The 11,839-nt window shown below is 41.2% G+C and overlaps 1 protein-coding gene across 3 annotated transcripts in view; it reads left to right on the forward strand.

Annotated features, from left to right (window-relative positions):
* Positions 1-11,839, forward strand: part of cep112 (centrosomal protein 112) — a 473,259-nt gene that overhangs the window by 3,425 nt on the left and 457,995 nt on the right. For all 3 annotated transcript variants that reach the window (XM_061974375.1, XM_061974374.2, XM_061974373.2), the window contains exons 3-4: positions 1,543-1,733; positions 7,253-7,410. In XM_061974375.1, coding sequence (XP_061830359.1) covers positions 1,543-1,733; positions 7,253-7,410 — 349 coding nt within the window. The remainder of the gene's footprint in view (positions 1-1,542; positions 1,734-7,252; positions 7,411-11,839) is intronic.

Here is an 11,839-nt window from a genome sequence, read left to right on the forward strand (position 1 = left end):
GCGACAAACAAAGCAGGCTAAATATCCTTACATTGTCGCCAATCGGAGATGCGCTTCACTTGAAAGCGAGGCCAAATAATTATTCACACATAGTAGTATATCTCCAATAGAAAAAAACACAATAAACAACGCAATTGCCTTAATTCCTTTGCATTGTAGTGCGCCCAAACAACACGTAACCATCAAAATTATTCAGCTGACCGAACTCAATATAGGTTAGACATGGGCTTATTTGGTATAGCCTATAGGTAACGTAGACTAATTCCTTTAACATATCCAACCGTATGTCTACTTACTTTTTTTTTTGTTAGCACTATGCAGGAATAAAATGGCATCTACAGTGCCAGGATTCAGGCGAGAGCGCCTGGCCTCTAAAATGCGCCCTGCTGCGCTGAAGGAGCGCTCACTTGCGCCACTTGTTGCTGGGACGCATAGGATTCTCTTGGCAAGGTGTTGTAGTCGTGGGAATGATTGTCCTTGTTTCCCCCAAAAGGAAAGTAGATTTTCCTCTGCTGATCCGTCGAGATGCAAGTTTGTAGAGGAATAATCCTCTACTTCATCAACAAGCACAGGTGTATCCTCCTCCCATTCTGTGAAGTCAATCCTTTTCTTTTTCGGTGATGCACCATCAGCTCCACCTAAAGGACCGATAAAATCTATACGTTTTTCGTATGTGGGTAACAACATTTAACTATGTATATATATTTCCGAATTGGTTCAACCGCAACCCGCCCGCATCTATTTAAAATCTATTTTTTTCGTCATGTCACCCGCCCGACCCGCGGATTATCCACGGACTCCGCGGTTGTGTCCGCAAACCGCGCATCTCTACCCCCTACACATTTCTATTACATATAAGATGTCCGGGTCCACTGGACCCGGGGCTAATTGAAGTGTGGAAATTGATGTTCTGTGTACCACACACACACACACACACACACACTCACATACGCACGCACACACACAACATACCTAGACAGGAGGAGGACAGAGTGTAGGTATGCAGAACATCAGAGGGTCAAATGTGCGATAAAATGAGAGCAGACAGTGTTGACAAACAATGTTGCAACCTTGTGTGGGAACCGCAGGTGCAGAAACACAAAAGAAGAATCCCTGTGGGATGCAGAAACTGGCAGAGAAATTTTCCGTGCAATGTTCATATTGTTGTTACTCAGCCAGCGTTTGTGGGTCTGATGGACCCATTGCATTTTGTGGCTTTTAATGCCTCACAATCAAACACTTTTATGTTAAAATACTGAACAGATGTTTATTGGGATAAGGTAAACATCTGTTCAGTATTTTAACAGATGTTTATTGGGATAAGGTAAACATCTGTTCAGTATTTGAACATAAAAGTGTTTGATTGTGAGGCATTAAAAGCCACAAAATGCAACGGGTCCATCAGACCCACAAGCGCTCGCCGAGTAACAACAATATGAACATTACACAATCAATCTGATGAGGTTTTTTTTTAAGTTTGTTTGACTGTTGTGACTTGAGTGTCCAGCAATGATGATTATGTCCTTATTTTTGTTTTAACAGAGCGCCAGCATTGTGCTTTATGGATAAAGAAGTTGAGTGACCCAGCAACATGTGGATCAAGCCTTAATGGCCACAACGACCGCAATCTGTACGCTCGTTTGCTTCTTCACATGCTCAGAAGGGGCGTCCTGGAAGGTCCATTTGCCAGCAAACCAGAACCTGGTAACCTCAGGGCCCTTCCTACTTACATGGTAAGAATAGCTACAGTCGTGGTCAAAAGTGTACATACACTTGTAAAGAACATGATGTCATGGCTGTCTTGAGTTTCCAATCATTTCTACAACTCTTTATTTTTTTGTGATAGAGTGATTGGAGCACATACTTTTTGGTTACAAAAAACATTCATGAAGTTTGGTTCTTTTATGAATTTATTATGGGTCTACTGAAAATGTGAGCAAATGTGCTGGGTCAAAAGTATACATACAGCAATGTTAATATTTGCTTACATGTCCCTTGGCAAGTTTACCTGCAATAAGACGCTTTTGGTAGCCATCCACAAGCTTCTGGAAAGCCATCCATCCATCTTCTTCCACTTATCCGAGGTTGGGTCGCGGGGGCAGCAGCCTAAGCAGGGAAGCCCAAACTTCCCTCTCCCCAGCCACTTCGTCCAGCTCCTACCGGGGGACCCCGAGGCGTTCCCAGGCCAGCCGGGAGACATAGTCTTCCCAACGTGTCCTGGGTCTTCCCCGCGGCCTCCTACCGGTCGGACGTGCCCTAAACACCTCCCGAGGGAGGCGATCGGGTGGCATCCTGACCAGATGCCCGAACCACCTCATCTGGCTCCTCTCCATGTGGAGGAGCAGCGGCTTTACTTTGAGCTCCCCCCGGATGACAGAGCTTCTCACCCTATCTCTAAGGGAGAGCCCTGCCACCCGGCGGAGGAAACTCATTTCGGTCGCTTGTACCCGTGATCTTGTCCTTTCGGTCATAACCCAAAGCTCATGACCATAGGTGAGGATGGGAACGTAGATCGACCGGTAAATTGAGAGCTTTGCCTTCCGGCTCAGCTCCTTCTTCACCACAACGGATCGATACAGCGTCCGCATTACTGAAGACGCCGCACTGATCCGCCTGTCGATCTCACCATCCACTCTTCCTTCACTCGTGAACAAGACTCCGAGGTACTTGAACTCCTCCACTTGGGCCAGGGTCTCCTCCCCAACCCGGAGATGGCACTCCACCCTTTTCCGGGCGAGAACCATGGACTCGGACTTGGAGGTGCTGATTCTCATCCCAGTCGCTTCACACTCGGCTGCGAACCGATCCAGCTAGAGCTGAAGATCCTGGCCAGATGAAGTCATCAGGACCACATCATCCGCAAAAAGCAGAGACCTAATCCTGTAGCCACCAAACCGGATCCCCTCAACGCCTTAACTGCGCCTAGAAATTCTGTCCATAAAAGTTATGAACAGAATCGGTGACAAAGGGCAGCCTTCTGGAAAGCTTCTGATTGAATTTTGCCCAAACAGGTCAATTTTTGTTTAATCTGATATCACATGGACAAAGATAAGACCTTCTGGAGGAAAGTTCTGTGGTCAGATGAAACAAAAATGGAGCTGTTTGGCCACAAAACACATGTGTATATCAGTGGTGGGCGTTAAACTAGGGAATTGTCTTTACAATGAGATAAAAGACTGTAAAAATATATTCAAATTGAAAAAAATATACATAAAGACAGAACGATAAGATCATATGGACAGCCATACGTGTCTACATTTTGCTTTATATTGATTATTTTACTAATTTTTTTGTCTGGTTTTGTATTTGTTTTATATCATCCCGTGAGGTGTATATTACTTTTTTTTTGTTCGGTTTGTACTTCATGAAGTTTTTCACTTGTTGTGTTTTTGTGTGTGTTTTTAGGGCCCGCATGGCCCATTGCATAAGGACTCCCACAGGGAGTCCTTATGCAATGGGACATAAGGACCTATTGAATTTGTAAGGTTTTATTCTTTCTTTATTATTCTTCCGCCGCCTCTTTGAGCACTAATTTGACCCACTTAACATGCTTCAAAACTCACCATATTTTACCCACCCATCAGGACCTGCGAAAATGGTCTTTTAATAAAAAAAACGAACCCCAAAACTCAAAATTGCGCTCTAGCGCCCCCTAGAAAAAAAAAACTAGACTGCCTATATCTCCCACTAGGAATATCGGAGAAACATGAAACAAAAACCTCTATGTAGGTCTGACTTAGACCTAGTTTTCATAATTGTATATCATCGGGCAGAAATCAACAGGAAGTTGGCAATTCCCCCTTCAAGACAAAAAAGTACTAAAAACAGTCACTTTTGCCTCTTTGAGCTGTAATTTGACCCCCTTAACACACTGCAAAACTCACCAAACTGAACGCACACATCAGGACTGGCAAAAATTGATCTAATAAAAAAACCTAACCCCAAATTTAAAAATTGCGCTCTAGAGCAATTTTTGAATAAAACGGAGAAAAAGCTGCTCCTCGGGAGAAAAAAATGACAAAACTGCCTGTAACTCCCACTGGGAATGTCGGAGAGACATGAAACAAAATCCTCTCCGTAGGTCTCACTTAGACCTACATTTCATAAATTGACAACCCCCAGCAAAAATCTACAAGAAGCTTGCTATTCCCCCTTCAACACAACATTTTTGTAAAAACCGGTCACCTTTCTTCAAACATTATCTCCTCTAAGCGTGTTTGTTGTTTCGGCTTCAAACTAACACAGGAGAGAGATTGAACCCTTTTGATTAAAAGTTATCGAAAGAGTTTTAATACCGGCTCCGGTTTTGATTTTATGACCCTTCAAAGAGCCGCTGCGCTGATGCTGCTGTTTTTTCAAGAAGGCTGCTTAAAAGCAGGAAGCACCAGCGTGCCCACACAATGCAGACAAGGTAGGTACACTACACAAAAGTATTGGGAGAATTCAGACTAAAAGTAGACAAAAGTATTGGGACACTTATGACGAAAACTGAACAAAAGTATTGGGACACTTAGGACTAGCACCTGCCAAATATGCGGGCCCGACCAATGCTGCTTGCAGCTTTAATTTTTGTTTGTTTTCATTATATTTGGATATTTTTGTTTGGTTTGTATGATATCCATTAAATAAGACTATGTATTTTGTTGAAGGGGGCAGGAAAATATAAGATTTTTCTTCATTCTGCTCCTTCTCAGGCATTGGTGTGTAAATGTGTGTTTAGTTTCTGAGGTTTAATTGTCTATCGATCAAAGATGCACATCAATGAAGGAGATAAATAAAGAAATGAAATGAACAATACCCAGCAATATGTTTGGAGGAGAAAAAGTGAGGCCTTTAATCCCAGGAACATCACGCCTACCGTCAAGCATGGTGGTGGTAGTCTTATGCTCTGGGCCTGTTTTGCTGCCAATGGAACTGCTGCTTTACAGAGAGTAAATGGGACAATGAAAAAGGAGGATTACCTCCAAATTCTTTAGGACAAGCTAAAATCATCAGGGTCTTGGGCGCAGTTGGGTGTTCCAACAGGTCAATGACCCTCAAACCCACGTCAAAAGTGGTAAAGGAATGGCTAAATCAGGCTAGAATGAAGGTTTTAGAATGGCCTTCCCAAAGTCCTGACTTAAACGTGTGGACAATGCTAAAGAAACAAGTCCATGTCAGAAAACCAACAAATTTAGCTGAACTGCACCAATTTTGTCAAGAGGAGTGGTCAAAAATTCAAGCAGAAGCTTGTGGATGGCTACCAAAAGTGCCTTATTGCAGGTAAACTTGCCAATCCAATCCAATCCAATCCACTTGATTTATATAGCACATTTAAACAACAAAATGTTTCCAAAGTGCTGCACAACAATATTAAACACAATTAAAAACAATATAAAATAAATGTGATTAAAAACAATTTTAAAGGGTAAAACCAATTAAAACAGTAAATAGAAATCACAATTTTAAAAACACAGAGGAGGACAGAGGACCACACAACTCATGTAGTGTTAAAAGCCAGAGAATAAAAGTGGGTCTTAAGACGAGACTTAAAACACTCCACTGTGGGAGCAGTTTGAACATGGAGGGGCAGAGTGTTCCAGAGCTTAGGGCCGACCACAGAGAAGGCCCTGTCTCCCCTGGTTTTAAGTCTCGTCTTGGGCACCACGAGCTGTAGCTGGCTCTCGGACCTCAGAGCGCGCGCAGGATTGTAAGTTTGGATGAGGTCCGAGATATACTGAGGTGCCAGTCCATGTAAAGCTTTAAAAACAAACAGCAAGGTTTTAAAATCAATTCTAAAATGAACAGGGAGTCAGTGCAAACTCTCAAGAGTTGGGGTTACATGCTGGCGTTTCCTGGCCCCTGTTAAAAGTCGTGCTGCCGCGTTCTGGACCAACTGCAACCGGGAGAGAGCTTTTTGGCTAATGCCAGCATAAAGTGCATTGCAGTAGTCCAGGCCTCTTGAAATAAAAGCATGCACCACTTGTTCAAAAAGGTTAAAAGATAAAAACGGTTTTATCTTTACTAAAAGACGAAGATGATAAAAACACGATTTTAAAACGCCATTGACTTGTTTGTCAAGTTTAAAATCACTGTCTATAGTGACGCCAAGGCTGCTGACTTTGGGACGCACATCATTTTGCAATGGTCCCAAGTCAGTGAGGGCCGGACCAAAAACTAAAATTTCCGTTTTTCCCTCATTCATTATTACAAAATTTTGTGCGAACCAAGCCTTGACGTGGCATAGACAGTTGAGAAGGGGTGTCAGGGGGCCGTGACCTTTTGAAATTGGCATATAAATTTGGCAGTCGTCTGCATAAAAGTGATAAGACACTCCATGCCTCTTAAAAATCTCTCCAAGAGGGAGGAGATAAAGAGCAAACAGGATGGGGCCTAGAATAGATCCCTGGGGGACACCACAGTAAAGCGGAGCAGAAGAAGAAGTGGCGTCCCCCAGCCTGACAGAGAAGGACCTTTCTGACAGGTAGGATCTGAACCACTCTAATGCAGTCCCCCTGACACCCACACAGTCTCTCAGGCGCTCTAAAAGAATCGTGTGGTGGACTGTGTCAAAGGCAGCTGTAAGATCTAAAAGCACTAAAATGGCAGAGCTGCCAGAATCAGACATTAAAAGCAAATCATTAAAAACCTTTAAAAGTGCAGATTCAGTACTGTGCAAAGCTTTGTATCCAGACTGAAATGGATCTAAAGTGTTATTTTCATCTACAAAAGGCTGCAGTTGCGCCAAAACACATTTCTCCAAAAATGTTGACACAAAAGGTGATTTAGAAATGGGCCGATAATTTGACAAACTTGTAGGATCAAGACCTGTTTTTTTTTTTATCAAAGGCTCAACAACAGCTCCTTTACAAAAAGAGGGCACACTGCCAGAAATCAAGCTGCTGTTGATGATGTCCCTAACAGACAAGTCAATAGAGTCCCAGACTTCAAGGGACATGTAAGCAAATATTAACATTGCTGTTTGTATACTTTTGACCCAGCACATGTACTCACATTTTCAGTAGACCCATAATAAATTCATAAAAGAAGCAAACTTCATGAATGTTTTTTGTGACCAACAAGTATGTGCTCCAATCACTCTATCACAAAAAAATAAGAGTTGTAGAAATGATTGGAAACTCAAGACAGCCATGACATGATGTTCTTTGCAAGTCTATGTACACTTTTGACCATGACTGTACTTTTATTTTGCCTGTAATAATAATGGTAAGTGCAAATGTTGATAGCTGAACTGCAACTGTAAACATTTCAGTCCATTTATTTTGACGAACCTATCCACGGTCGACCTGTGGACCACTGCAAAGCAACTCTTCCTGACTGGGTGACAGGAGAGCTGGTTGGCTGCACTAATGACAGTTTGGCTGCTGGCCTCCCGAAGAACACTTCTACACCTCACACAGCTTATATCAGGTACTGTACATTATCTTTGTACACTATACATTTTTATATGGTTGGGAAATATATTGTTGGTCTTCTTCCACTTACACACCGAGGGCCCTATTCTCCCATTTGTGTTTATGTGTTTCCACACGCTTGAAGGGACGGACAATTCTCTCATGCGTATTCTTCCATCGAGACTCCGGACTAGGGATGTCCCGATCCGATATTTGGATCGGATCGGCCGCCGATATTTGCCAAAAAATGCGTATCGGCAAGGCATGGGAAAAAGCCGATCCAGATCCAGTTTAAAAGAAAAACTCCGCTCCGTGTTTTCCAACGCACAGATTTAAATAGTACATTCCACTTTTCTGCTGCTCCCTAAGTTCCGTTCCGCATTTTCCAGCACACCTTCAACACATCCACAATTCTCACGCAGTTGCTTTTAGCTGCTGGCATTACACGACAGGCTCTTCTCACTCTTTTCTGTGTCTCCCTCTCACAGACAGCAAGCGCACCTTCTTACACACGTCACATACTGTCACGACATACGTCACACACGTATACGCCCTCCCCGAGCAGAGAGGTAGCAGCATGGCTAACGTTAGCTGTGATGCTAGCGCAGCCGTGCGAGCAACGCTCCCTCTAAGGTGCTTGCCTGTGCAATTGCGCACTGCTTAAACGTCCTCTGCGCATAGCAATTATATGCCACGCACAAAATCAAATAAAAAAATAAGCGCATAACAATTTTCGACACACGGACACGACAGAGACAACAGTTTTCGTCATCATTGTTCAAATATTATAACGTCTGTCGAGACGCTTATCTCCGTTCGGTGCCACACGTCCACACCATCAAAATGCCGAGGCAAAAATTTCCAGATCAACACCGTATGAAAAAATGAGTGATTTTTTTAGTTGTGATTTCCTTCTCTGCATGAAAGTTTAAAAGTAGCATATATTAATGCAGTATGAAGAAGAATGTTTTAATGTAGACATGCAAGCCTTGAGAGAACATTTTGAAAATCAAGACTACATTTCCTGCAAATGGGTGCATTTCTACCCTATATTTTAACTTTAGATTTATTCTCATATCAAACTCTTTTGGCTGTCTTTTTGACACTTACATCCGGCGCCCCCCTCCACACCCTGGATTATAAATAATGTAAATAATTCAATGTGATTATCTTGTGTGATGACTGTATTATGATGATAGTATATATCTGATAGTATATATCTGTATCATGAATCAATTTAAGTGGACCCCGACTTAAACAAGTTGAAAAACTTATTGGGGTGTTACCATTTAGTGGTCAATTGTACGGAATATGTACTTCACTGTGCAACCTACTAATAAAAGTCTCAATCAATCAATCAAAACACATAGAATCATCATACTGCTGTGATTATATGCATCAAGTGTTCATTCAAGGCTAAGGCAAAATATCAAGATATATATCGTGTATCGCAATATGGCCTTAAAATATCGCAATATTAAAAAAAGGCCATATCGCCCAGCCCTAGTTCAATGATGCCTTTTCTGTTTGTCATGTATAATTTTGTCTATTTTGTGTTTATCCTTGAATAAACAGGTCAGTTTCTTGTTACCAACCATTGTGTATTATTCAAACTCCCCTAATTCAGCTGGCTAGTTGTTATCAAGAGTACTAAAACCATTTTCAACATGATTCTGACAACTAAGTAGGCTAAATAACTTTAAACTTTAATACATGCTCGGATAGGCCAGTATCGGTCAGTATCGGTATCGGTCAGTATCGGTATCGGATCGGAAGTGCAAAAACCTGGATTGGGACATCCCTAATATGAACTGTCCAAAAATTAATAGAATCAATTGAGTTTTTTTTTTCAGTTATTCTGTTTGCTACGTCCTTGCTAATCATTGTGTTCTATGAAGCCAATATTGATGATCACCTCGTCCTTGATAGACACTACATTATATATGTATTTTACCGTATTTTCTGCACTATAGGGCGCACCGGATTATAAGGCGTACTGCCGATTCAGGTCTTTTTTCAGTCAAAAGGCGCACCAGATTATACTGTAAGGCGCATTAAAGGAGTCATATTATTATGATTTTTTTCTAAATGTAAAAGACTTCCTTGTGGTCTACATAACATGTAATGGGGGTTCTTTGCTCAAAATGTTGAATAGATGATGTTTTACAGATCATCTTCAAGTCACTTTCTCACAGTCCCTTCAGGATTCTCTGTTTTGTGGGCGGTCTTATTTACGTGCCTCCACATCGTCAGCGTCTTCTCCCCGTCATCTTTGTTGTAGCGGTGTAGCGTGCAAGGTTGTTGCCAGTGCGCTGCTATGGAAACGAAAATTAAATGCGGCAAAGAATTAGTTCCAGGAATGATTAAAATGACCAAAATATGGTAAATATTGTACATATTGTTATGAACGTGTCTGTTACTACATTATACAGGCGTGGTCAAAAGTTTACATACACTTGTAAAGAACATAAAGTCATGGCTGTCTTGAGTTTCCAATCATTTCTACAACTCTTATTTTTTTGTGATAGAGTGATTGGAGCACATACTTGTTGCTCACAAAAAACATTCATGAAGTTTGCTTCTTTTATGAATTTATTATGGGTCTACTGAAAATGTGAGGGTCAAAAGTATACATACAGCAATGTTAATATTTGCTTACATGTCCCTTGGCAAGTTTACCTGCAATAAGGCGCTTTTGGTAGCCATCCACAAGCTTCTGCTTGAATTTTTGACCACTCCTCTTGACAAAATTGGTGCAGTTCAGCTAAATGTGTTGGTTTTCTGACATGGACTTGTTTCTTCAGCATTGTCCACATGTTTAAGTCAGGACTTTGGGAAGGTCATTCTAAAACCTTCATTCTAGCCTGATTTAGCCATTCTTTTACCACTTTTGACGTGTGTTTGGGGGGTCATTGTCCTGTTGGAACACCCAACTGCGCCCAAGACCCAACCTCCGGGCTGATGATTTTAGCTTGTCCTGAAGAATTTGGAGGTAATCCTCCTTTTTCATTGTCCCATTTACTCCCTGTAAAGCAGCAGTTCCATTGGCAGCAAAACAGGCCCAGTACATAATACTACCACCACCATGCTTGACGGTACGCATGGTGTTCCTGGGATTAAAGGCCTCGCCTTTTCTCCTGCAAACATATTGCTGGGTATTGTGGCCAAACAGCTCAAGTTTTGTTTCATCTGACATCACATGGACAAAGATAAGACCTTCTGGAGGAATGTTATGTGGTTTGATTTTGTCATGTCTGTGTGATCATGTTTTTGTGTTAGTCATGTTCTGTTTTGTTTTTGGACTTTTTGTGCACTTTTGTTTTGTCACCATAGCAACCATTAGTTTTCACCTGTCACGTCACGCACCTGTTTCACGTTTTGAGTCACGCACCTGCTTTCACTAATCATGTCTATAGTATTTAAGTTCATTGTTTTCAGTTTGTCGTTCTGACGACATCTCCACATTTATGCTTCTGCACACTCTCCACACAGCCTTAAGACCCACGCTGCTATTTTTTCATGTCCATCGTTCACGCCGCTCCTTTTTGTCCATGCCAAGTAAGTTTTGTAGTGATGGGTTGATGAGGCGTCATGAAGCGTTTCGACACATTGCAAAACTGTATTGATACTGTGTCGATACTGTGTCACTAAATACTGACATCTGCTGGACATAAAAAATCCCTACAGGCAACCTATGGACCGACTCAACTGACACTGATTTTATGACCTAGTACAGTGGTTCTCAACCTTTTTTCAGTGATGTACCCCCAGTGATTTTTTTTAAATTCAAATACCCCCTAATCAGACCAAAGCATTTTTGGTTGAAAAAAAAGAGATAAAGAAGTAAAATACAGCACTATGTCATCAGTTTTTGATTTATTAAATAGTATAACAGTGCAAAAAATTGCTCATTTGTAGTGGTCTTTCTTGAGCTATTTGGAAAAAAAGATAGGTTTTTATTTATATTTATAAAGGATTTTTGAATTGTTACTATTTTTAGAATATTTAAAAAAAATCTCACGTACCCCTTGGCATACCTTCAAGTACCCCCAGGGGTACGTGTACCCCCATTTGAGAACCACTAACCTAATATATACAATAATATAAACCAAGTCATTGTATTACATTTAGGATTATTTCATATCTTCATTTAAATAAAAATATAATTTTATATTTTTTAGATACAGTCAATAAATAATGTGAACATGTATCATAACATGGAAATCTAAGAGAACGTGTTGTGGATGATTGTGGACTGGGAATTTTATTATTTTTTTTTTTTTTACACATTTTTATTTAAAAAAAAAAAAAGTTTTTCCAACGTATTACATTTTAGACGATTTCTCTTCTTAGTTATTATTTCTCCGGCTGTAGAAAAGAGCCGCTCACAGGGCACAGAGGAGGCGTCAGTGCGACACAGTTGGCGTATCGGTCACGTGACCGAA

Source organism: Nerophis lumbriciformis, linkage group LG22 (assembly GCF_033978685.3).
Source record: "Nerophis lumbriciformis linkage group LG22, RoL_Nlum_v2.1, whole genome shotgun sequence".
NCBI classification, from domain to species: Eukaryota; Metazoa; Chordata; class Actinopteri; order Syngnathiformes; family Syngnathidae; genus Nerophis; species Nerophis lumbriciformis.